Here is a 27,399-nt window from a genome sequence, read left to right on the forward strand (position 1 = left end):
CACAGGAATTGATCCCAAGCTGGACACTCCCATGAGGAGCTTTGGCACTCAGCGGACTTTGATTCGTCAGATTAATTCAATAGGGATTCCAGGCCTTTGTCTCCAGCCAAACACTTAACATCCCCCCGAATTTGTATCCAGCAAAGGTTGGGTCCCATGTTTATTTGGGTAATGAATTGCTGTAATTAATGCACCTATTGATTCCTCCTCAGTGTCTCCTACAAAGGCCAGTCCGATTTCTAATTTAACGGGAGTAGGAGCGTTAGCAAGAGGATAAGGGAAGGGGAGGAGAGCCCGGTATAGGCAAAACAATTGCACTGTGCACTCGTGGATCGGGAGTGTAATTGTTCAATGAATCACATTTGAATACATTCAATTAGATACGTTAAATTGTGGGTTTGATCTCAGTCAGCATGTCTTTGTTCCCCCTTATCTTCTTGTAATAAAAATGTAAATCCTTGGAGGGCACCTGAGCAGTGGGGGCATTTGCCAGCCAGACAGCGTCTCAGAGCTCTGGTGTCACGCTAATAACCACAATGCAATTTTCTCACACAAACAGGCAAAAGTACATTAGCATATAATCCCCTGGAATTATGGCTGTAGTAATTTTTGTCATTGTGCCCTTCAGAGTACGTCTGCACAAAAAAATGTAATGACTTGAGTTCCTCTGAATGACATGAGGAAACAAGTATTTATAGGATTTTCTTTTCTTTTATGCGATGTTTGAAACTTACCCGTATATATCTAGTGGAATTTTCATGCTTAACCTTTTTGTTAGCTTTTTTATCTCATTAAACCATTCACATACATTTCATTTTGTGTTGACCAATCTCCGTTACAGAATATGTTTCTTTATTGTCTGAATGCAAAATGAAGAAAATGTTGTACTTGGCATGTATTGCTAACAGTAGACAGTGCATATACCTACGTTTGTATGGTACATGTAAAAATATAAGTGCCGGCCTTGGAACACCTAATGTTTCAATTATTATAAAAAACAAGTAATTCTGGTGCCTTTAATTTTGTTTCGGCTCTTAAGGGTTAAACAGTGTATCAGACTCTTTGCTTTTTCTGATCCAGATCTTCGTGTGGCTCGTTTAAAAGCTGTCCATGCCCTTCCCCTTGCCGTGAGGCTGTGTGACTGTGCCCTGCGTAAACACCTGGTCACTGCCACTATGCAACATCTGACCAAAGAACAATGGACAGCCAGCTGGTCCATCTATTATTGTTTGTTGCGGTTCACCTTAAGAGCTGCTTCTTTCCCCTGTGAGTAATTACACAAAAACGAGCCTTTGACCTTTGATTGCACATTGGAAAAAAACTTTAGGGGTAATATTGTCAATGTGTGCATTGATCAGAACCGTAATTACAGCTAAATACCTTGACAATCGAGTGGTGGGTGGCTTTTCTGTGGGCAAGAGGTCAGCCGGGGAGTAATAAATTAAAACATGGGACAAAAAGATAAGATTACTCTCACTGTGAAGTAGATTCATTCTTGCTCATGTGTAAGATTTAAATCAGCTTGATATTTAAAGACACAACTGCTTCTGTGAGGACCAACAATGAAACAGACTTGCCTGTTCAACTCATTAATAATATGGTTTAACTAAATCATAGCCAGCAGTTCAGTCTATTGCTTGGTTTTCACCATTCCACCGTCAGTGATAATGAGTAATGATTCATTCTAACATTCCAGATTTTCTCAGAGCCTATAGCATGCTTTATTAAAGACAAAATAGGTAGAAAACTAATTAAGCTGACCAAATAGGAATGACGGCATGCCCAACTGCCAGAGCCAAGTAAGGGCTTGAAAAATGGCTCCCCTGCAATTTCAATTAATCAGTTGTATTTTGCTTAATTTTGTTTGACGTTGGCAGAGGAAACGTCCTCCGGGAGTATCTGTCCTTTGACCGCTAATGCTTTAGTAATTCCTCCATCACTAGAATCCATGATTGAAACAATTCAAGTGTGTGCCTACCCGAGAGTGCGTGTGTGCACATTTAGAAGAGTTTGCATGCAGGTTTTATCCTGCAGGCCGTGACGAGTATGGAGGTTGATTGCAGAGCCCACACAACTGAGTGTGGAAGCTGATTAACCTTACAGTGACTCCAGAAACATGTGACCACCGTCTTTTCCTCTCCTCACCAACCCCATAGCCCAGGAAAGAGATGTTGAACCTAACCTCTGCAGCAGTGATGAATTAACAATAGAACAATTCAATGCCCTAGTAATTACAAAACACTTTGGACAAGGCGACATTTTTCAGCTCTGCCACACAGGTTTTGTCGGCATTGGTGGCTTTCACCTGGAATGCCGGGGCTCTTTGCTCTCCCTAACTTTGTTTTCTCTGACGCAGATTAGATCTGCCACCCCATTACAGATTCATTTTCCTAATTTTTCATGTCTGCGCCGCGCCCCATCTGCACAGGGCTGATAATTGTGGGGACCAGCCCTGGTGATTAACATCAGCAGAATTAATTACGCCCGCCATTAAGGCTCCAGGTTGCACACAATGATCAAGAGAAATTAACTTTCTCCCGGACCCCTAAATCATCTCACCTTCAAGTGGAGTGATGGCAAAGAGACAGGCCGAGAGTTCTGGACCCCGAACAGCACCTTCTTAACCAAACACGAGGTGCTCATCCTGTCTCTAACCATAGAGATTATGGCTGCAGCTGATGTGTATCAATTACCCCACCTTATGTGATGGGATGAGCGAGGGGTGTCCAGAGTCCGGTGACTAATGAGCCTGGGTTAGAGCCACCCTGCAGCTGGAGGCCAAAGAGCGGACGGTTTCTTTGGCCCAAGAGTACCCACCAGATGCTAAAAGCCTCGGTTTACTGGCCAGAGCCAAACAGGTATACTGTACCCACACAAGACTTAATTTACATGCTGGTGTGACTCTGAAATCTTTCATCCAAAAACTTGCTGAATTATTTAATTACCAAAGTCTGCGGTTAATGCTTAGTTAGTTAGTTAGTTAGTTAGTTAGTTAGTTAGTTAGTTAGTTAGTTAGTTAGTTAGTTAGTTAGTTAGTTAGTTAGTTAGTTAGTTAGTCAGTCAAAAATTGTGGTGTAGTTTTTTTGGTGATATAGGAAACTATGAGGAGGTTCATCAAAGATTGCCATTTTAAATAGATCGATAGCAACTATTCAGAAACACCTACAAGCCAATTTTCAAAAACAGGATTTATGAAAAAAATGTTGCAAATAGTTGGCTTGAATTGACATGAAAGTGTACTTTTAAGAAAGTGTTTGTGGTTTGTGAAATTTTTGCTGTAATTGTAAAACAAAAAAAATCGGTGACTAATCAGTTCCTTAAAAATATTGTTAAAATCTGATTTCGTCTCATTTTTGTGAATCCAGGGACATGTATTGTCTCCTCTTATAATGTATCATTACATCATTTATCGAGTTTGTTTGCCAAATTCATTTGTTTGTCTATAAATGAGTTAGACATTATGAGTTTATTGTTTTTATTTTGTGCCTCATAATTGTGAACGCACAAGTGAAATAAAAACTGCAAATCATTTAAGGCAACACCGTCTGAAATGACAGTGTTGTCTTAAATGATTTGCAGTGCTTCCTCAGAAGCAAAACTGTGGGAGTTTTCGTTTTTATGCTTTTCTGGGATTTTTCGTTTTTACGCTTTTCTTAGTGTGCAGTCACACCTCTTACCCAATGAATGCTGGAGATTTCAACCAGCCCTGTCGCATTACCCTGCAAGGATAAAATGGGGACAGAAAATTGGTGGATTGAAGTTACTACACAATTATTGTAATAATTCTATACAAGCTTTTGGTTATTTCAAACCGCTCTTTGGAAGATCAGAGGGGAAAACACATTAGGAGAATCAACTATTGTCATCGTGTTCAGATTAGAATCTAAACAAGGGTTGCTTAAATTGTTTAATAAAAAATAATAATGGCATTTGTTTTTTATGCAAGTCTTTTAAGTCTAACCAAATCTATATCAGGAAACAATCTTTTTCATGTCAAAAGAAAGCCAATTAGATGGCATGACTTATTTCTTAAGCAACCGGGGTCATTGAGCTCTTGTGTATACTTTATGTGTGCCTCAATAACAGAAAGCAATCTGTTCATAAACTATGCTAATGGAGAGGACCTCATGTCCCCCACAGCAGGGAGAACAGTGGTAATGTCAGGGGGAGATAAGTAAATTGCATCTGTATCGTATTGACTTGTCAAGGTTAAGCAGTATGAGTAGGAGGAAGGAGTAAAAGGTGAAAACTCTGCAGCGTTCTTAGCCATTAGTTTTTAAGAGGAAGAAGAAGACATGAAAGACTATGGGAAGCTGGTGAGTATAAACTGGAACAAGAAAGGACAGAGAGGTGGTTCTGCTTTGATAGAACCATGGTTCCGTACTCCAGACTGAGTCCTGTTGTGATAGCAATCACGAAGAGCAGACACACGTTTGTTTGGGGAGGGTTCAGCTCTCTGCTCTCGTTTAGACTGATTTGATTTAGCTCCACAGGATCTAATTAAGCTCCAGCCCAAAGCTCTTCAGAGCTGCAGCAGTCATATTGCGAACATCAGGTTTTGAAAAATGGCCACGAGTGATTAAACCTGTTAATGTGTGTGTTTTGTTTTGTTTTTTGTTTTTTTTTTTGTTTGTTTTTTTTATGAACAGGCATCAAAATGATAGAATGATAGAATGATAGCTGTCAATAGATATGTGGCAATAAAACTGACAATTGTCAGGCAGGAGGATCATATAAATTTAAATGATAGGAAAGTGCAAAGGAGGGCTGTAAAAAAAAAACTGTAGCAATAATGACTGTGCCAAGTTAACTTGGACAAAAGTGCAAAAAAATCAGAAAAAAATCAGTGTGTGCATAGCCTGAGGTTCATCCCATGGTGATTGTCACAGTACCTCCTTTTCCCTCTAATTAGCTGTTGCAGCTTTGCTTGAATTTGGTGTATAATCCCCTGGATGAGGTGCAGTCAGCATCTTTTCCTTTTCCTAAAAGCATGAGAGGTGCAGTATCATCAACTCTATCTTCTCTCCAACACCGCCTCTGGATGATTTAATAAGGTTAAAAGACTAGTCAGCAATTACCCCCTGCTCAGTGGAGGAAAACTCTGAACGCACAATTGCATTACAGCTGTAGATAAATGCCAGACACTACATCCACAAAGAAAGTGGCTATCTCCGCTTTTAAATAGCTTTTTTAGTTGCAGGGAACCTGATGGGCTATAGGACTTCTGTTAACAAGTTTTATTATTTTTAATTCCCTGAGTGTTTGGTGTCTCTGCGACTGAACCCGATAATGCTCCGAGTGAGACAGTCCAGAGAGTGTCATGGAGTGACATTTATTGCCTCTGCTGTGTGGAAACAGGTAAGCAGAGCACACCATCTACAAAGTAGTCCCCTTTGACACCAGCACTCTACAAATCAGGGCTGAAAGGGGAGCTGCAGGCCAGAATGGGGGCACTGACACAGAGGTCCTTTAGAGTTCCACCATGACCCAGGAATGTAACGAAGCAAAGGCAGAACAAGCAGACATCTGGGATTTGTCTGGCAACGCGTTAGATTTCACTAACTACACCTACCGAGGGGAGAGATGTGTCCAGTCTCTGCCTGTCCCACAAAACTTACACCAGACTCTCTTAAAAGCAGTAAAAGTTTTTAACTGGGTTATCCTCACAACCGCAAGAAGATGTGGACGGCCGCGTGGTGGGGGGTATCGGCTCCATTGAAATTAGCCCTCCTTGTTGCTCCCATTAGATAATACTTCCTGTATTAGTGGGGCAGCAGCGATAGCAGGCAGATTTACAGCTCTCTGCGGCAGGCAAGCTCACTCCAACATGGGGTCGTGCTCATTAAACAGAGGATGTCATCACTCTACGCCACCGCTGCATGTTACATGTCACACACATCCTCAGAAAGGCCGGCCTTTTGTCCACCTCCGTCCACAACATCCTCTAAATCTGTCACTGCCACCTGGACGAGGGACGTGTCGCCGAGGCAAACCCTCTCCTTCGTCGTACCGCGGACATCGAGGGAGATTCGCAGGTGGAAGCTCAAAACAGCCAGTCTGCTTTATGTGTGGACGGATGTGTGGGAACGGGGTGCCGGCCCATCCACATGGGGCGAGGTGTGGGCGTGACGCTCATTGCGAAGCCCAACTCTGTACACGGGCCAGATAAGCAGAACAAGACGAGATAAGAGAGCATGGCTGAATACAGCAAAGCACTGCAGATACTCTGATTCTGCCGTCAGATCAAGCAGCCTGTGCACCCCGTCTAAACATTTGCACCACTGTTTAGCCGCGAGCATATGAGTTATGATAGCGCGACTTTAATGAACTACTTGCTGTTGTACTTTAGTCACCACAGGAGAAAGTTGCTTAAATGTTGGCCTTGCCAAATCCTTTGTTTCTACTGTTATGTCTCTAAGAGAGCCAAGCAGCTAAAGGCTAATGTCACAATAAGAGATATTAAAGGATTTTTGAAGTGTATTTCTGCTATAAGGTTACGGACAGTAAGCCTTTTTTTTGTTTGTTTTTTTTTTGGGGTGGGGGGTTTACCTGCAGTTAAAAACTCTTGGCATCTTCATTTGTATAAATCCAGAATAAAGTATTAGAAAGGCTGAAACTAACAGCCAGCCAAAACTAAGGTCAGAATCCCCATAAATCAACTTCCACCTAAAAGGTATTATAGCTTTCTAAGCTATTTTATTAATCTTTAAACAATCATTGTGTTCATTTTGTACATTCTATTACAAACTATAGCTAGATCTGGAGGCCAAAGCTAATTGTTAATCCCAGAGGAACTGAGACCACAGGTGACTTCTACTTCCTTAAAACAATATTGTTTTGAGAGCATCCTCATGTTCTCCTTCTGATATGTAGCATGTATCAACATAGATGAATTTGGCGTTTTTGCATTAGCTTTTGTGCCTTTATGAGTGGAACTAATGTTTATGATTAGTGCCATAGGGTTAGCACAGCTAACTTTTTAGTTAACAGTACTTACCACTGCAGATAGGGCTGGTAAAAACCAAAAATATTACAACAGTAAGTCCACAGGTGTGGCTGTGGCTCAGTCCTGCATTTGGAAAATGGTAGGTTTTCATTTCTGCTTCTTCCTCGATATCCCCCTGAGTAAGGCACTTGATCCAAGGATGCCTTCAAGTTTTTTTTATTGGTCTGTTGGTAGCACTGTTACCTTGCAGCAAGAAGCATCTTTATCCAAATCCTGCACTGGGTGTTTCTGCATGGAGTTTTCCTGTTCTTCCTGTGCATGTGTAAGTTCTCTCCAGGTATTCCAGCTTCCTCCTTCACTCCAAAAACAGTTTGGACAATAAAATGCGTGTGCATATTTTTCTATCCTTTTTTATTTTTTATGTTCTTTTTCACTGGATAGGTGACGTGTCCAGGGTGAATCCTGCCTCTTGCACGATGACTGCTGCAGATATGCACCAGCCCTGCAACTTTGCAAGCAGTATAGACAATTGACGAGTGTTTTTGACGAGTGTTTTTGAGTGCAATCAGGTCAATGTAAATTGCTTTGAGTGGTCACCATACTAGTAAAAGCCATAAGTAGAAGTGAAGTAAAAACAAATCAGATAAAAAAAAATATATAATAGGAGTTTTATTCTATTATTTTAAGTTGTGTTAAATGCAGAACGCAAAAATGATCAAAATTGGTCAATATAAAAGGGAAATCAGTGGCACTGCTTTGGCTGGTGAGCTCTCAGAAGGAAGTCTGTTAAAGTCCTTTAACAGTATTGAATTGTCTTCAAATAAAGAGTAAATTACACAACCTTAATTTTCTCTTTGCTAACTATTCTGGTGGGAAACCCTACATGTTTTGTTTCAATGCCTGTTTCAAACAGGAAGATCGATACAAACTAATCTGAATTTATGCTAAATGAACATACCACAAGAGTTACCTACAGCAGGTAAGATATTCCTGCTTAAAACCTATTAACATAATCTCATTTTAAAATGACGAACTAAATAGATTGAAAGGTCAGTGTTATTAATATTTCATTAAAAAAAAGCTCACGTAGCTCGAAAACTGCATGGTTTCTTGAGGCTTTCCCTCAATACTCAAAGACAAGTAAAAGAAATTAATAGTGAGATTGAAGATCAACATCAAGCTTAAGGCTCCCTCCAAAGTTGAATTTAAGCACTGCATGTGGTTTCTGAAGAATATTCCAAGCCACCCCTTTGTTTTGGCCAGAGCACCTATCATAGAAAAAAATTCAAGACAGAAAATGGGAAGTTATGTCTTGAATAAGTTCTGTCAAATGCATGCGATACGTTCAGGAAAAATAATTGCCGTCATATTTTTGTTGTGTGTTTTTTTTAGAATAGATGAGACTTTTCTCTTGGAATCTTTACAAACCCTGTTTAGATTTTTTTTTCTTATGAGGACATAATGAGAACTGTTTTCTATAAAGCTCACTGATAGTAATCATAATCTAACTAGGTAAAAGACTGTGGAGTATTTGCCTGGGTTGACTTGCAAAATGACCCATGCCAGCAGTGGCTATTATACCGCATTAGTCACCGACTCCTGGGACCTTGCAGGCCTTATGCTCATTCGTCCTTAAGCAGACTATTATCTAATTCCAAACATTGTGAAAACATGCCTTTTCTTCCTGCAAATTCTTGACTGAATGAGAACTGCTTCGTGTTTAGGAATCCATGCGCCAGTTTTATAGATTTTTGAACATGCCCTCATGTCCCCCGAGGTGCAAAGGTCATATTTCATCTGCTTGATAATGATGCAGATTGTATATATGGAGTCCAAGCAGTGGCATCAGACCTCATGTTTACAGAAATGTAGCTGCTCCCTCTCATCATCAACAGCACAATCATTCTCAGAGACGGTAAAGCGCAGGGGAAAGAAAAGGAGTAGACCCTTCAAGATGGATGTGTGTTATTGTTTGTGGGATGACAGTTTGTTTCAATCAGGTCCTTGGTGCTCTAATCCCAGGTAGGGCTCTTAAAGTGCTGAGTCAGTTACTGCCTCATCGATCCATCACGGTGGGTTAGTGGTGGGCAGGTGTACTCCGCAGTACTCCCAGGAGACAGAGGAAACACCTGCCCTGTGCTGCTCGGGACTTCATCATCCCGCCGTTCCTTTGTCTCGTTCTGCCTGGAGCTCAACGTCGGGCCACAGAAAACTGTGAAAGCAGCACTTTTGTGCTCGTTTGTTGCTCCGTGCACAGGAATTAAGGGACGGCAAAGATGGTTTTCCCCTGTCTCCCCCATCCTTCCCCCCACTTACTTATTTCTCACCCAGGAAGAAGGGACACGCATTGAATGGACCGCACACAATTGCCTTTGGGCTGCACGGATCAGTATGAGCTTTTAAAAAGATTAGTCTTACAGGGTGGCACAGAGGAACAAACTACACCGAATAATCCTCCTACTAATAAATACATCCAGAGTAATCAAAATGAATACTTCTTCCTCTTACTTGTGTAAAGGTCAATGAATTTCAAAGTTCAATAAGAGATTGCATTGTGCTTACTATTACATCTGAGACAAGTGTGCTGGAGAGGGGCAGGGAAGGGAGTCTATGTTTCTCCTGCTGCAGGCAGTCAATTAGTGCCAGAAGGAAACACAGCACTCCTCTGTTGCTCTCAGCTGAGGAGCTGTAAATAAAGACTTTTATTACTACACACTATCTGTGTCTCTTCTCTGGACATCAATAGGCCAGTGCACCGGATGGTTTCCAGGCATAGCAAACTTTTCTCTTTTTGTGTTCTTTAAAATGGCATAGAAAGGGATTCAAAAGCAAAAAACTATTTTTTATATTTTCTTATAATATATTTTGAATTTTTTCCACCATTGGTGTATAGTACACGTATCCTTTAAACCTTTGTAAAAGATCTAAATAAAAACAATCAGGAATTATGGTTAATAAGAAAGGAAGAACCACAAGAAAAGAAAAAAAGCAACCTAACTTGAGTTATATTGGTGACCCAGTCCCAGGTCAAACATGCACTCACAAAGCCTTGGCTGTATTTAACTAAACAAGACTGGATTATAGGTATGACACAGCATGCAAGGTTATGCTAACCAACAAATGGCCAACAAATGTCAAAAATTAATGTATTTTGTTTTGGACTGGGATGGAAACGCACGCAGAAGGAAGGTAGAACTTAATGAAAAGCTTAATTTTATAATAGAAAGTCCAACAAACCAGCATGGTTGAAATACTGGGAGGTATATGAGGCAACAGGAGTGGCAACAGGTACGGAAACAAGCAAATCCAATATTGATTGAAAACCAACCATGAGAATGAATACCGGGAGGAGTGACTACCGGGACAACTAGCAGACGAGCGTGATTAAATGATCCCAAAACAGCCATAGAAGTGGCTGTCCTTGGGGAAAAATAAATGCACAAGGTGATTGAAAGAGAACACAAATATGAGTAAGCAAAATCCAGATAACTAAGTTCTGAACCAAAGACAAAACAAAGCCATTTTTTATAGTGGCAGTCAAGGCTACCAGCACTACACTGAAAAGAAAGACATTTCCAAAATTAATTAGCAAGAAATATTTGGGTTAAATTGATCCTATTTATTTAATATTTTGACTCACTTGTACATAATAACGTGGTTTTTATTGATAAATTAACTTAGCCATGAACATGTATAATTATAACACTGTATTAAAATATTTGATGGGGTTTTTTGGGAGGAGAGGAGTGCATGTTGGACATGGCTAGCATTAGCTTGCACTAGCTACCCAGCTACGTGACTAGTTATTTTTCATCAACACAACCTATTAGCATGATTATACATTATTCTACCATGTTAGCATTTCGTCCTGTGGATGAGGTTCATTGAACTCTGATCTATTTACATCTGAGGAGGCTCCTGCTAATCTCTTCTGTGCTTTAAACTTTAACACAAAGATTACATTGAATCCAAAGTTTCTGAGTTAAAGGATGTGAAGAAAATATTATCCTTGGTTCGATACACTTCATTGAGGCTAATCAATGCATTTTATATTTAATTTACATGAGTGTTTTTAATTATTTCATTTCTTACAGCAGGTACAAATGTTGGTGTCTGAAAAACCAAAACACTGTGGAACAGCAACCAACTTTAGCTTCTGAAACATGTAATCCTGACTCTATTTATATTTGGTGTGATTTACACTCTGTTTCCTTCACACAGAGCAAGAGAGCAGGAAACAGATGCTAGGAATTGTTCTGTCCCTAAATTCCTCAGAGAGAAATTCTTGTCAACACCAACGTGTGAGGCTGGCTTTGTACTTGCATGCGAAAAGGTAGTAGACAGTGACTAAATTGACTCCATGGTTTCCCTGCTCCAAATGTCCATTTCCTCACAGTTTTCCACTTGCGTACGTCCGTCCGTCCAAGCCCAGGTTAGAGGCGACACGGTTCCCCAGAGGAGTCATGCAGCCAGCCTATGCTTTCTCAGGACAAGGTCAACCTTAACGCCCTCAGGCACAAATAGCAGGGAGGGAGGCTGTATTTGAAAAGAGCATTAGGTTCACAACATCATCTCAGTGACAGCATAATAGTAACAATAGTGTAGATGTTTTTAAAGCTAATAAGCAATATGTTAAATGAATAAATCATTTGCAGGCAATATCCCTCAAAGGAGGATTCTCAATGCAACAGCTAATAGGTCAATAATAAAAATGCATTCCCTCATAATTATATTAACGGCAAAAAACTAATAGAACAACTTTAATTAGGATTTGGAATTATTGCACATAATCAAGTACCCAGACATTTGACACAGGGGGAAACGGTAATTTCCTATCAAAGAATATTGTTTGACATTTACAAGGTGATATGATTTGCAGCTGGAGGGCCAAAGGTTTCATGGACTATGGCGCCATCTAGAGGACATCCAAAACAAAATGTGATTCTGGCACAACTTTGGTGTCAGTTGAGAGTTTATCATTTTTTATTTATTTATTTTTTTTAATTGTTTGAGCTACGTTCTGAAGTTTGAGTTTGATGAAAGGTTGGTTTATTGATTCTTAGTAACCAAGTAATGATAAATGCTTAATCGTGTATTTAATACTGAATATGGATTAACCTCTGGAGATTTTGGAGTTTATCTTTTCTTTTTTCTGTTTTACTTTTTGTCACAAATCTATCAGATTATCAAACAAATCTTAAAAGCTGTATAGATAGGCAGATTAAATACAAAAAATAGAATTCAAATGATGGTTTAATTTATTATGGCTCTTTAAACCAACCTGACCTTATGTGGAAAAGGCAATTGCCCCCTAAACCTAATGAGTGAATGTGTCTCTCTTGCAGCAAAACTGCCATCAACGTTTTGGAGTAATTGAAAATGTATTTCTCGAATTGCTTTGTTAGATTCTTTACCCATGCAGATTTTCTGTTAATTCAGCCACAGTGAGGGAATTTGGGAATGAACTTAATCATACACAGCATCTAAATTATACCGAAACCTGGACTTTGACTATACCACTTCAAAACCTTAAAATATATATATATTTTTTTTCAGTTATTCAGAGGTGGGCTTGATAGTTTGCTTTGAATCACTGTTCTGCCCAAATGTGGTTAAGGTTCACCTTAGGATTTTAATTAACCTGAACTTTCTGACAGAATCTTCTGTCACAAAGAAGAACTCAACTACAGCAACTTGTCCAAGTCCTGAAATGGCAAACCAGAGCCGAGCAAACTTTGCCTAGTTTTGTCTCTTTGGTTCACATAACTGCTGGGAGTCATCGTGATGTTTTTGGCAAATGTGAGATGACTCTTAGTTTTGTTTCTTTTCTGTTGTTATTTGTTTGTTGTGTTTGGCTTTCTTTTGTTTGGGGGGTTTATATCAGAAGTATTTTTAGCCTTGGAATCGTTTTCCAATTGCTGAATCACAAGCATATGCTTTAACTGAAGCAAATGAGGCTTGAAGTGTTTTAGATGCTGTTCTGGATTATTTTGTGACACCTCATATTCAAACTGTTTCATGATTTCGGAGAATAACTTATGCTGTGGTTCAATGGACTCTAAAAGCCTTAGAGATGGTTTAAGACTATTTGTTTTAGACTGATAGAAGCCAATGCGTCTTATTTAATCTTAGATTTATTTTGATTAGGGTACAATGTGTAGCTTTTTTGAGATTCTCAAGCCTACTTCATGCTGTCAGACAGGCTCTATTAAGTGTATTATTTTTATACAAAAGGTCTGTCATTATCCAGGTCTGGATTTGGCAAATGAAGTGGAACACAGATTTTCAATGGACACGATTAATCACAGCTATCTTGTGTTTTAAGGAAGTGAGGGAGTCTTTTTTTTTTCCACAAAGGACCTAGTTATTTTTATAAATGAAGAAATTACTTGGAAAAAATTGTTTTTCAGATTATCTTCATCTTGTATTAAAATCTAAGCATTCATAAATATACAAGTAAAATGATATTTTAAGACAATTTAAAATGTTTGTCAGTATGCTGGTATTTGGACAGCTTAATATTTCCTGACACTGCTTGCATGATGTAGTTCAGAATCACTTATATTGAGAATGATGATTTGGTGCCACCTACTGTTGGATAATTTTCTCTGACAAAGTGAAAAGGCAATCAGAAGAGCCTTCAACACAAACACCAGCACTTCTGATTTTTACCTTGGCCTCCTGATAAGACTGAAGGGGAAAGGGTTAGATTCACCTCACAGATATTTTGCAGTCACTGACTCCTCCCTCTAATGATGTACTGCACTTGAATTTTTTGCTGACACGGTTCTCTATAGCTGGCTTTGCGGATTTATAGCAAACCATAATTTGGGGGCGTAAAATAGGAATAAAACTCTTGTTAATTATTTAATCGTGGTTCTGTGGTAAGTACTGCCTTTCGGCCCAGACAAGGATGTCATCCCTCTCTATCTCAGCAGGACATTATATCACACATTTGTTGCTGAAGAAAATTACAGCCAAGCCCGAGACTGCAGGGTTTTATGGTAAATTGGGGCAGAGAGCACTTTTATGAGCATAATTAACCAACAATTTTGGTCATTTTCTTTTTTATTTAATGCAAATTAACTGCTAATTGAACCTAAATCCCACCTCGGAACACCCGGGATACACATTTGTGGCGTTAAAACAGTAGCTGTGTGATTTGGAAAAGTAACACCATGTGCAGCTGTTTTCCTGAAATGTTTTCTGAAAGTCAAAAGCAGCCTCCACAAGAGCACTGAATCGAATTGTCCGTGGCCAGCAGAGATGTGTGGGACCGGTGATGTATCTTTGTGTCAGGGGGCAGTTAGGCATAAAGACTGAGGGGGTGTGATCAACAACCAAACAAACATGTTGTGCCGAGGCGAGGGCGAGAAGGTGTACGCCGAGCATCCATCAAACCACATCTGTGAGAGGCTGATACTGCCCTGTTTACTGTTGCTGCAGTCGACTTGCTGAGCTCATCTCCTCCTTGCAAATCCCACACGCAGTGTCTCAGCAATGAGATGCTGCAGCAATGGCTGCTGAGCGTGGGTTTATTGTGGGCACTGGTGACTCTGGGACGTAAAAAAAACAAGCCACCGGGTTTGTTGTGTTTGATTGTCCTACTGGATGCCAGGCCAGATTCGTAGAAGGACCACCAACCGGTCCTTTACCTCCAGCCATAAATGTGTCCACTTTTTACTAAGATATTAACGTAATTTAAAAGGTCTTATATAAAACATTAAAATCTGTTACAGGAAGAAGCAGACAAAAGACACTATAGAACATTACCTAAATACCTTAATATTACATTACTGACCATATTTGACAGTTTAATCTGATCAAGTTGCCTATTCTGATTTACATAAGAAGCAGATAAAATATTCCTCGATAGCTAATCTTCATTAGGATTTCACAATTTACAACCTTGTCATATTTATTAGACTATATCTGCAAGCAGCCGGTTCAGATCATAGGGTCAAAAGGTCAAGCTTTTGTCTTACAATGAAATGCATTTACAAATGGTTGAACAGTACGATCTTAGAACTCATATGGCTTATTTTATTATCGTGAGGGATTTTCACTTTGATTTGATTCACAATGGGTTAAATAACATCTGAAATAACAGGTCTCAGTGAAAGGATACTGATCAGTTTTTAAATCCCAAACACTTAAGACATTGTTATATATATTTTACTAAATGAAGATCTTCATCCTGCTCTCTCTGTGTAGCAGATATAACGTTGTGTCCTCATCTTTGTCTTAATCCGAGTTGCTATAAATTTTTAATTATTGTTTTTAATGTAATTATAAACAAGGTTGGGCAAGTAGTTTTTCTTTCTACCCGTTTCCTTTGTTATCAAAAAGTAGCTTAATGCCTTTCTTGAACTGCATGTTTCTTGTGTTCCTGTGTTGATGCTCCAGGGTAAATTACTACTTAATTAAGTTTGAGGATAGAGATCATTTTAAGAGCTACAAATAATAACTTAATCCTTCAGTTCTGTGTTCTATTGTTAGGGATTTCAATGGTTATGCTGCTTTACATTTTAATAACCATTTTTTAATGTAATATGTTTTTTTCTGCTGAGGCAAGGCCCTGCAATTAAAAGTTGAATTTTTTGATGACCACTCCAAAAACAATGACTTTGTTTTCTCTACTTCCTAACTAACTGATCAGTGTGCTTAGATATAACTATTGGCTTAATCAAGACGGAAAGCTTAAAAGTAGACAGGCGTGTCTGACTCATAAACTAAAACTAAGAACTGTTTCCACAGAATAGGAATCTGACAACTTAAAGTTAAGCCTGCCATTCTGCTTTTAGAAACTTTAGAAACCACCTGCAGTCTGAGGCTGATGTGTTCTGCTAGGAATATATGAAACAATCAGATCTCTGATGTCTGATGGAGCTTAATTACTGAGGGCTTTATATGTGAGACTACGGCAAATGTGTGAATGATTTATTACCGTTAAAGTCTCCAATACATTTATTATCCAGTAACAGTCAAACAGGGTCCTGTTCAAGCCAAAGACAATGTTCACATGCTTATGCAATACAATACTTTGAGATTACATAAGCACAAATATTGTACTAAACAATAATGCCTCAGTGTTTGGGCAAATGAAGTAATTGCAGTGGACTAAAAGAATCAAATCAGACATGCTCTTAAATTTGAACTATGGACGGATCATAAATAGTCATCATTAACCGTGTCAGAGAAACATTACCCCTTTTTATTGGGGCTGTATTTTCCTCACATACTACTATAAAGTTAATGACGGACATTGTTTAAACCGTAAAAGTGTCATATATTTTGAAGATGCCAGTCGGCTTCAACAAGGCTAAGTAGCATCTGGCTCATGCATCATATTTTTTCCAGTCGGGTATCTTTCTTCAACCTGCTCTGAAAATTACAGATGGAAAAATGCTGCAGAACTGCAGCTAAAAAGAATGTAAATGTTTTCTGTCAATTTCATCGGATTTGCAGTTTGAAGAAATTATTCCTAAATCCCAATCTGCAAAAAAGTTGGGGGAAAAAAATAAAAATAAAAAATTCAGAAATGAATATAAATGTCCCTTTCAGTGCAAATTATGTAAGTTTAAAAAAAAAAAAAAAAGAGGGTTGTGTTGTTTATTTTGGGAGTAGAAATTAATGTCTAACATGAAAAAATGCAGAGGGAAACTGAAATTTTGCTGTAGCTTAAAGTCATGGCCACTTACCGCCAATTTACTTTACAGAGAAGTCTGAACATGCATTTTAATTCATGTTGTATGTTGTACTTTCCTCCATAATTTTTTTATGGTATTGGGAGTAACAAATTATCTTAAGCTATTTATTGTAGTGCACTATTGCTGTTTGCACTCAGTACATTAGAAGCAAGTTCACATAGTTCCAGAAAGTGCACATGTCAACTGATTAATACTGCCTCAACTTATCTCTAACATTTTGTACATATGTCCAGTTATCAGACTTTTCATACTCAGAGTCTGATAGCTGCTCAAATATGCATGACAGGCATAGCTATTGATAAGTTAACAGCAGATAAACCAGCTTATTCATACATTTTAAGAGCACACAATAGAAGTATGCTTTATTGTCCCATGAGAAATTCAGGTGTGCCAGCAGCAAGACAAAGATAAATAAAAGTGCACTTATTCAAACTAAACTAAAAGATGTAAAAAAAAAAAAAAGAAAAACATAAAACCACATAGTAAGGGAACATTTACAACATAAAAAAATTATACTGTAAGGTTATTAAAAATAGCATATTCTGTTTCACAGAAATGTGCATGTGAAACTGAGTACTGTCATTAAAAAAATGAACCAAATGTGCATGTATACTTGTGCAATAAAAAATATTGTATGTATTGTCAGTAATTAAGTAATGTAAAAGCTGTGTAAATGACAGTACAGATATTTGAAATAATAACATTCCCGCTGTATACAATAATATTTACCAGACTTTTTCTATTCCAATTCACACAGTAACAGTGGAAGACACTTGTGACAAACTTTTTTTAAACCAAAGTAAAGCATTAAATTCACATTTCAATTAGAGTATAATAAAGGCACGAAAAACCTCAACAATTATATTATATTCATCCACTTATGAATGTATTTTTATTTTTACATTAAAAAAATGACATTAGCAATAATTGTAGAATTCATTTTTGTTTCTAAATATCTTTTCTGAACATTCCCCCCTCCAACCCCCCCTAATAAGAAAACAAAAAATCAGTGGATATTTCATCTTTGAACACCACTGCTGTTGACACGAGAAAACACTCACGGTGTTTTTCATTTTTAGCCAGAAGGTGGCGACAATTCTTATTTTGAAATGACCTCACAAAATAGCAATGACAAGGCTACCAATCATCATACTTCAGTTTTAATTGAACTGAAGTCAAATAATAATACGTATAACAATTTGTGCAACTTACTCAATGCATAAACCGGTCGTTGCCGTCTATATTTAAGGTTTTTCTTGTAAAACTTTTAGAGAAGTAGCACAAGCTGACGTAAGAAGGTCACGTGATACATTTAACGTCTCCGCCCTGCATATCTGCAAAATGGAGGTAAGATGCTGTTAACCATTAAAAATAAACACATACATGCAGAAATATTCAAAGCCATTATTTCTATTATGTTAAACAAAAATGTAAGATTTAAATAAAGGCTGCATGGCGCTACCCGCAATTTCACTCCTTCTCGGTACCTCACTATGCCTAGTAACGCTGTTATTAGCTAGCGCTAATGCTAAGCTAACGGCTTCATAATTACTACAGCTAGCAGTGTACCTAAAAATAATGATTATTTCCTCACTTTAACGCTTAAAACGGACTAAAATATTTTCCCTTATTTATATGTATCTGTTATATGTTAGTGTTATAACCCACAGCTCTAATGAATGAAGCAAAGGGATGTTAGCTACTGGTCTTACCGTGCTAATTCTTGTCGCAGCAGCCATTTTGACATGAAATACGATGTAAAGGCAGGTGACACTTCTCAAGTTAATTAAGATTCTTCAACGTAATATCTGAGAGTCTTATTAAACGTAGCTGTTTCCCATTAGTTTTGCTTACCTTATTTAAATATGAAGGACTGTTTTTCATTATGGGACTCTGCCTGTCAGTAGTCAAAAACAACCACTATAGGCAGTTCCTGCAACATATTAATTGAAATTTAGGTTGATATACGTTTGTCCGCGTTTGCTTGTGCCTCGCAGATTAAAAAGGTCACCAACAACAGTGGGGTCCCTAGACGTAAAGTTCTAGTGTTCAGCAGGCACCCTATTTTGTCTGTATAGATGTTATTGCATTACTTTTGAATAATCTTGACTATTCCCTGAGCATATTTACATAGACCATAGTTCGTAGTGAAACAATATATGCAAGAATAACATTAACACATTTAAAAATGTTTTCAGTTTTTCTACACAAGATTTATACATAAGATTTTTGATAGTAATGATACATTTTTGAGGACGTGTCATTATTATTCCATGAAGTCCTGCAAATTAGAAGAGTTCACTGTTTAGTTCATAATAAATGTACAAAATGTATTTCATATTTTATTCCCTGTGTTATTTTTTATTTACGTTTCTGTTGAAACAGGTCCCATCATAGAAAGCAGACTTCATTTGAAACTGTATCCCTGTAATTATCAAAAACATTAAATCTAGAAATTGTCATGACAATTTTTTGACCATTTTCTTAATCATAGAAAAAAAAACTATGTCTGTTTAATAGGTATATGCACCTTCAGCAAATCATGCATGCTTTTGAAAAAAATAATAATAATAATTTGTTGCTAATTTCAATCCATAGTGAGTAAAAAAGGATTTCGGAGGGAATATTATTACCACATTACAAAATCACAAATTGCTGCATCCACATTTTCCTGTAATAGTAAAAGCTTTATTGGAGTCATTATGGTCTATTACTCTTCTTACACACAAGAAGAGTAATAATTTGTTGAAATGTAAAGGCGCATTGGTCAGTCTGCCATTTGTCTGTGTGGTAGCCACATTTTAAACATGAGCTTCTGAAAGGGTTAACATCAACACAGACTGTATGACAACAGCCTCTCACACACATTGATATTTTCAGTGGTGCAGCAACTTTACAGTGCAGTTAAGGCATCTTAAATTTCACGGTTTACTCTTGTGAAATTATCTTGCACAGGGTCAGCACAGCTGGGTGCCTTCTTTTCCCTTTCCAGACAAAGAGCAGTGTGCCTGTTTCAAAACATCCTGATGCCATCTCTTCAGATCAGTGTTTCTAGAGCAAAACATTTTTAAATGAAAGTACAATGACATTCCATCCTGTAATTTCATAGCACACGTGACACATGCACTGTTTGCTGCATGTGAGCACCTGTAAGATTCAGCAACTGCAGTAAAGCAAAATGGTTGTGTGTCAACCTGGAACCTGTTTTGTTTTTGTTTTTTTTGCTTGTTTATCAGTCTATGTAATATTAGAATAATATTCCTATTTATAATGTGAATATTTTTGTTTGAAGGGCATGTCCAGTTATTTCACAAGTTGTTAATGTCTGTGCTCTTGCATTTTTTTTTGAAACACTAAAAGTGCCATGTTTTGTTTTTCAACAACCGTCTCCACTTGCATGACTTTCTGCTGAAATTCTTCTTGCGTTTTGCTTTGAAAGGACCGTGAGGCGAAAGAACCAGAACAGCTCCGAAAGCTGTTTATCGGAGGTCTGAGCTTCGAAACCACAGAGGAGAGTTTACGGGCCCATTTCGAGCAATGGGGATCTCTCACAGATTGTGTGGTTTGTAGATTTATCATAGTCTATTAAAGACTTTCCCACATAGTAATAACACAAGCAATTCACTTGCACACAATTGAATCTGTCTATCTTTATATCGCATTTAGGTGATGAGGGATCCTAACAGTAAACGATCCAGAGGGTTTGGCTTTGTAACTTACTCCTCTGTAACTGAAGTTGACGAGGCCATGAAAGCGAGGCCTCATAAAGTTGACGGGCGAGTTGTTGAACCCAAGAGGGCTGTGTCCAGAGAGGTAAAAATCTACACCTCAAACCAGAAATCAGATGCTACAGCCGTGTTGGTGTGGTTGGCGTTGGTGCTCACTAGAATTTCTCTTAAAGGACTCTAATAAACCTGGAGCACATCTGACGGTGAAGAAGATCTTTGTTGGCGGCATCAAAGAGGACACAGAGGAGCACCACATTCGGGAATATTTTGAGAAATACGGAAAGATTGACTGTATTGACATAATGGAGGAGCGCTCCACCGGAAAGAAAAGAGGATTCTGCTTTGTGTCATTTGACGACCATGACACTGTGGACAAAATTGTCGGTACGTACTTGCTTTAAGTTAGAAAATAAATATTTTGTAAAAAAAAAAAAAATCAGTCTATGATTATGTGTTTTGTTTTTGCATTTTTCTTGCAGCCCAGAAATTTCACACAATAAACTTTCACAATTGTGAAGTTAGGAAAGCGCTATCTAAACAGGAAATGAATGCTATATCCAGTAACCGAGGTGAGGTTCGCTATGAGATAAAAATGTGAAACTGCAGCTATTTTATGCCTGAATTGTAGGTGGCGAGTCAGTTGTGTAATGAATGTTTCTAAAATGTCACCCATCAGGAAGGAGCGGAGGATCAGGAAACTTCATGGGCAGAGGCGGAAATTTTGGAGGTGGCGGTAACTTTGGTCGAGGTTTGTATACGTCAGATGTATGTTGTTGACTTTAATAATGATTTGGAAAGAACCTACTTTTATGTAGAGAAAGTCGGATATCTGAAGCATTTAACCTGGTCCTATTTTAAATGCACTGTTTGACAATAATGTGCTTTTTTTTTTTCTAGATGGCTATGGAGGACGCGGTGGTTATAATGATGATTTTGACAATGGTATGAAACTTAATTTCAGTATCATTTAGAGTTAAAATAAGCACCACTGCCACCATTATTTCTGTACAAAATGCTTAAAGTGCCGCTTGGAATGTTTGGAAATGAAGCGCTGTGAAGTAGTAGCTCTCTTGTCTGTATTACAGATGTCATCCTGGAGTGAGTTTTTAGAAAAGTGATTCAATCTCCAGGATGTTGTAAAACTAAAACTATTTATAACCTGCATCAGCCCCCCTGATCAGCTGCCTATAAAAACACCTAGCATATAAAAATGGAACATCATGGTATTTGATCTAACAAATCGGGAGGGTTTCAACTTTTCACAGACGTTTGCAGTAAAAGGGAGCCAGTTGTGATGAGAGCCTGCTCAGACCGCTCACTTAGTGGGAGAGGCCTGAGCACAGTACATCATGTTCCTATTAACCCATTTATTATTAATTTTGTCATGCAAAGAGCAAACTTGATTGATGAAGCTGGAGCAAAGCTCCTTTTATAAGTTTTGTTCACGTAAATTTAAATTGAACAGAAGAAAGAACATTTTATCAACAAGGCATAAAAACAGCTGGAGGTTGCGGTCCAATGTCAGTCCGTGGTGTGTGCACATATCTCTCTGCAGTGTGAAATTATTTTTTGTTGAGGAACAAAATGGTTTCCTCCAAATAAAACGGAACACTCAGTACAGACTGTAACAGCTTAGGCTCACAAATATTTGTATGCATAATGTACCATTTCTTTTCTTCAAAGGGTTTATAAATCACCAGGTGCTCTGGATATTTTACTTAATCTAGAAACATAATTGGACCTATATACATAAAGATTAGGACTCCCTGATGAAGACGTGTAATAACCGCTAATGCAGGGTTATATTTCACCAACATGACCATAATTTGAGTTGTTTTAAAAAGTTAGAATCAGGGATGGTAAGTAACTTCATTAGTACCCATAAGTGGACTGGTCTTGTAAAAGAGAAAGACCAGCTTCTGTTTAAAATGAAAGTAAAGAAAATTAAACTTTTCTACAAGCTGGTACTACAAGTCTACAACAGTTAGATGAACTATTATTGCCCACATCTTCACAGAGATAAGAACTAAACCTTTATCATTTTGATGATTTTGCAGAGTAAGGTTTTAAACGGTAAGGCAGTACTGAATTGGTCATTCTTTGCTTTCCCAGGTCCGGGAGGAAATTATGGTGGTGGACCTGGTTATGGAGGTGGCCGAGGGGGTTACGGAGGTGGCGGTCCAGGCTACGGAAACCAGGGCGGGGGATTTGGTGGCAGTGGCGATGGAGGCTATGGAGGCAACCGGGGAGGTAAAAATTTTATCCTCTCAAAATTAAATGTGCCACTTACGCTTTGGAGGTATTGCTTCAAATTTGAGTTACCTTTTCAGGATATGGAGGGGGTGGAAATTACAACGACTTTGGAAATTATGGAGGACAGCAGTCAAACTATGGGCCAATGAAGGGAAATAACTTTGGCAGAAACTCTGGTGGACCATATGGTGGTGAGTTCTACCTTGAAAAGTCTGCGTAATCCAGACTTTGAAACACATCTCCGGATTAAGAACAACATCATTTTATGGTGATTACTCCTTAATTCCAGGTGGCTACAGCTCTGGAGGCAGTGGCGGAGGCTACGGCTCACGGCGGTATTGAACGCAGCATGTTTTCGGTAAGTGGCGTTAAGTCTCACTCCAGCCTCGTAGCACAGTACAGAGTGAGCCTCATGAAAGTGCAGATTAACTATTTGTTCTATCCTGTATCCATTCAACAGGCTTCAGTTCTTAGCAGGAGAGGCGAGGAGGTGAGCAAAGGAATTGTCAGGAAAGCTGCAGGTTACTTTGAGGCAGTCATCTGAAAGCATTAGAGGAACACAGAAGTCAGACTTAACTGCAGCTAAGTCGGAGAAGTTAAAGGAAGAAGGACTGTAAGAACAAGACATGAGTTCAGATGATGCACTTCCCTAATTGTGCTAGATGTTTCCCTGCTGAGAAAGTTTTTCCTTTTTTCTGCGTCTAAAGTGTGTGTGTATTGTGCCTATGGTGTTGGGGAAAAAGAGCAAAAAAATTTTTAAACTTCAGTCCTACATTTTTTTTACTTTAATTTTTTTATGGCCTGGTTTTCTGCCGGCCAATTATTTGTCTTTAAGTTGTTTTTTGTTACATCAGGCCGTTAGATCAGCTAGAATTTCTTCTTTCTGAAGTTATTATGATTTATTGAATGCAAGTGTCAAGTGTATTTTAATTTTTGTATGTAAAGCACAGTATGTAAATCCTTCGTAGTACCAGTGTACAAGTATAAAGAGACTAGATTAGAACCAAGAGAATCCCTTACTCCTTATGTTCCCAGCAAACCAGATTCTAGATTGTTCACATATTTTCATTAGATTAAAAAAAAAAAGACAAAATAAAATTGTGTAGTAAAGTAACATGAGGTTCGGTGCATTATTGGTTCAGCAAAGATTTAAATAAGCCACAGATTATTGTTTTTCCATGTCAATGAAATGTTGGTGTAGCCTGTTCAAATTAACTGTGAAGGTTTTATAAGTAGTGTTTTCTTTCCTATTTTGTCCCGTTACAACTACGAACTTGCATGTATTTTGTTGAGATTCTGTATTATACACCAACACAAAGTAGTACATAAGTGTGAAGTGTAAGAAAAAAGATTTTATGGTTTTTGAGGAGTTTACACACCAAAAAAAAAAAAAAATTAAAATTATGGCATGCATTTGTATTGAACCCCATTTACTCTCAGATCCTTGAATAAAATAAATCGAGTTCAAGACGTTGCCTTCAGACGTCAGTTAATTAGTAAATAGAGTCTGCCTGTGCCTAATTTAACCTCAGTATAAATCCAGATGTTCTGTGATTGGCTCAGAGGTCCGTAAGGACATATTTCAGAAAAATCAGCATTATGAAGACCAAGGAACACAACAGATAGCGCTGGGAGAAAGTTAGAAAACAATCCAAACTTCTTCTGGACAAGAACTGTTAAAATCTTTATTTCAAAGTAGCAAACCGGCTAAGATGTGGCAATTCACCTGAACTATTAAGGACTAATGAGACCCATGGCTACTCTACAGGAGCTGCAGCGATCTGTAGCCCATGTGGGATATCTGTCAGCAAGACAACCATTAGGCTACGTTCACACTGTAGGTAAAAGTTACCCAAATACAACTTCGACATCCTGAACAGCATAATTAGTTTTTTCTTCAATTAATTGTTACGAACTTCACAGTTTCATAACAAATTTTTCAGTAAGGAAGAGAGCTGGAAGATCAGATGTAAACAACAGACAAAACAGGTTTGGCAGGCACCACTGATGGAGCTTATCAGGTTGTTGACAGTTATTATTGTGCAACGTCTTCAGATTGTTACTGGTAGATTCATGTTGACGTGTACTATCCATGTTTTGGAATTCAGGTCACTTTAGGACTCTTCACACTGAGATCTGATGGCAGCCAGATTAGAATTATAACATGAACAACCACTCAACGTGCGCTGTTGTTGAAAATAAGCCATCGGAAGACTCATTTATAGTTTGCCTTTAACCATTTAGCAAGTAGTAAAAACACAAGCGCAGACAAGACATTTTGTTCACATTCAAAACCACATATGTGGTGTATCGCCGTGAAACGTGGTGGCAGCGTTATTCTGGGATAACATTTTTGTGAAGTGATTGAAAGGAAGAGTTGTAGAGGGCTATAAAAGGCTTGACGGTGGTTTACTATTAGTAAGACGTTAACCCTAAAACACACAGCTACATTAACAATGGAACAACTTCCATTAAAGCAGATTCACATCCTAGAATGACCAAAGTTCAGACCTTAACCCAACTGAGAAACTGTTGTAAGACTTGAGAAATTATGTTCACAGATGCGCTCCATGCGGTCTTAATCACCTTGAGCTTGATTTTCAGTGTCTAGATGTTCAAAGCTGGTGGATATGCCGCAAAAAGACCTGCTGCTGTAATGTCAGTAAAATATTCTTCTGCAATCTAAAGACTCAGGGAGGACAAATACAAATGTACTACACTTTTCAGATTTTTATTTGTCAACTTCACCATTATGAGTAACTTTGTGTTGGCCTATCAACAATCTAATACATTTACTCTGGAATTTGTTGTTGTAATGAGACAAAAAGTTCAAGGAGTATCTCTTCGGGTGACTGTGGTGTGTATGTTTCCATACAGTGTGTTATTTACTTCTTAATGTGTATAGGGTTAATGCAAAGGGAGGCTCTGACTCTAGAAAACAGCTCATGCAAATGACAGTGTTTGGAGGGGGGAGTAGGACTGAAAGCTACAACCTCCTGCAGTTGGGCCCTCAGCATCGCTAGTGTGGAAGGATTGCAGATGACTGTCAGACAGAACACCTTCATCCCCCAGCACAGTGGACCAGTCAGCAATTTGAGAGAGAAGGGAGAAGGCAGCACGGAGCACAACACCCACCGAAGAAGCTTGCAGTGTCATTCCTGGTAGTGAGCATCTATCTCATTTCCAAGGCTAGCTAAGCTCCTCAGCAGATGGTGCTAGCGAAGAAAGACTTAGGTCCTGGACACACTGGAGATCCTGTTGAGTGAGATACAGAAGTTTAACCTCCAAATGCTAGATGTCAGACATTAACAAGAAAAGGGAAGCGAGTATTTCACAGAAAAAGCTGATTCGAGAAGAAGGAGCAGGTAAGAGTAACCACTTTGCTTGATTTACAGATGTGGAAATGGGCATTCTCTTCTTGCTGAAAATGCTGTAAAGGCCTGATAACATGGGAGGTTCTGGATGGGTAAGACATTTTTTGACATTATCAAAGGTTTTCCAATGTCATGTATTAGTACTACTTGTTCTGACTAATCATCTTATATAAAAATGTGTCTTAAAGATTGTTGCCCAGTTTTTGACTTTTGTTCACCAATTCTTGATGTTTTATCGCACTACAATTGTCAGAGATCCTAATAGCGGTGAAACACATAATTTGTTGGCCAAAAAACTTTTCTATTAAATTCCGTCAGTTTCATCACAACTGTACAAAAGAGAACATGTTTGAACAGATTAGAGTACATTTGTTCAATTTTGCTAACATTTGCCAAGGTACAGTTGACATTAAATACACCAGTTTTTATCTGTTTGGTCTTATTCAAAAAACATGTTTTAGTTTAAGATGTCAACAGCAAAAGCACCCCAGTAAAGTACAACTTTGCAACATAAAAACTAGTTAAAGAATCAAGAGGTCTACACAAGTGCATAGAAAAGCAATGGACAGCATCAACCTTATCACAGTGTCATATACAAGGGAACAGCACTCTATACATTTAGTTATATTGGCCAACCCTACTCAGGTATAAGTGGCAACAGTTTTTGTTGTATAGCTGCTGGATAGCAATTTCGGGGGAATGTTGCTCCTAGTAGGTATTATTAATTAAAGACGTGTTTACTTAAGTAATGTTGAATCTTGAGTTGCAGACCACACACATTATGCATTTAAAGATTGTCAATCTTTGGAGCAAATAAAGTAATAAAAGTTGGTGCTCAGTTTCACATAGCTGGCCAAAAACAGCACTGACATGTTTGTATCTTGAAGTTCACAATAATCTTTAAAAGAGCCCTGAAACATCAGCATGCCAAACAGGTTCAGACTGATCGTTGTTTTGACAAACCTCTACCTGCAGCTCTGAGCCTGTGCTTTTGTAGCGCCATCTTGACTGGAACAACCTGTTCTCTTGTTACCAACAATGTTTCCCGGCTCGGCAACAGCATGACAGTGTTTATCAGCTGCTCTGATTTTCATGTAAACCGTGATGTGTTGTGTTCGTCCTAATAAAAGTTACTTTTTTCTATCGGTGGTTGTTTTTATTTTTGAACTGACAACCCGGTGTCTTGTCGTAGAAGCTCCTTTATTGTGTGAATAACGCTTCACGGTATTTCATTCATTCATAATTTATGAGATTTGGCTCACTCATCGCAGACATGTGCAAATCAACTTTCACCTAGAAAATGAATTAAGCTTCAAACAGGTCACAACTTTTCAGCTTTAATTCTTCTACTGCATGTTTTTTTTTCCATCTGATTGTGTTTTTTTTTT

General features: G+C 38.3%; 1 protein-coding gene and 1 long non-coding RNA gene across 3 annotated transcripts; one reads left to right on the plus strand and one right to left on the minus strand.

The window, feature by feature from the left end:
* Positions 1 to 10,544: 10,544 nt before the first annotated feature.
* On the minus strand, positions 10,545 to 19,997 carry LOC103134324 (uncharacterized). The gene is made up of 3 exons (XR_475822.2): positions 18,369 to 19,997; positions 17,869 to 17,990; positions 10,545 to 11,482 (listed from the first exon to the last, which is right to left on the minus strand). It is a non-coding gene; the product is annotated as an uncharacterized LOC103134324 (long non-coding RNA).
* hnrnpa3 (heterogeneous nuclear ribonucleoprotein A3) lies at positions 17,924 to 27,156 on the plus strand. 2 transcript variants are annotated; one of them, XM_007546515.2, is made up of 11 exons: positions 17,924 to 18,003; positions 20,096 to 20,218; positions 20,323 to 20,469; positions 20,558 to 20,768; positions 20,864 to 20,953; positions 21,061 to 21,132; positions 21,282 to 21,326; positions 22,497 to 22,634; positions 22,715 to 22,828; positions 22,927 to 22,995; positions 26,033 to 27,156. In XM_007546515.2, exons 1-10 carry the CDS (start codon positions 17,998 to 18,000, stop codon positions 22,977 to 22,979), a joined length of 999 nt encoding a protein of 332 aa, XP_007546577.1. In that variant the 5' UTR covers positions 17,924 to 17,997; the 3' UTR covers positions 22,980 to 22,995; positions 26,033 to 27,156. The 2 variants fall into 2 exon arrangements, with proteins under 2 accessions (XP_007546577.1, XP_007546576.1); XM_007546514.2 differs by lacking the exon at positions 26,033 to 27,156 and adding an exon at positions 23,098 to 23,756.
* Positions 27,157 to 27,399: the final 243 nt, after the last annotated feature.

Source organism: Poecilia formosa, unplaced genomic scaffold (genome assembly GCF_000485575.1).
Source record: "Poecilia formosa unplaced genomic scaffold, Poecilia_formosa-5.1.2 Scaffold16, whole genome shotgun sequence".
Lineage (NCBI taxonomy): Eukaryota > Metazoa > Chordata > Actinopteri > Cyprinodontiformes > Poeciliidae > Poecilia > Poecilia formosa.

What these genes read in the sequence shown, in the direction of transcription:
- hnrnpa3 (XM_007546515.2), top strand. An exon ending in TGCTATATCCAGTAACCGAG is followed by an intron (nt 20,954 to 21,060) that starts GTGAGGTTCGCT and finishes GTCACCCATCAG; the next exon opens with GAAGGAGCGGAGGATCAGGA. An exon ending in TAATGATGATTTTGACAATG is followed by an intron (nt 21,327 to 22,496) that starts GTATGAAACTTA and finishes TTGCTTTCCCAG; the next exon opens with GTCCGGGAGGAAATTATGGT.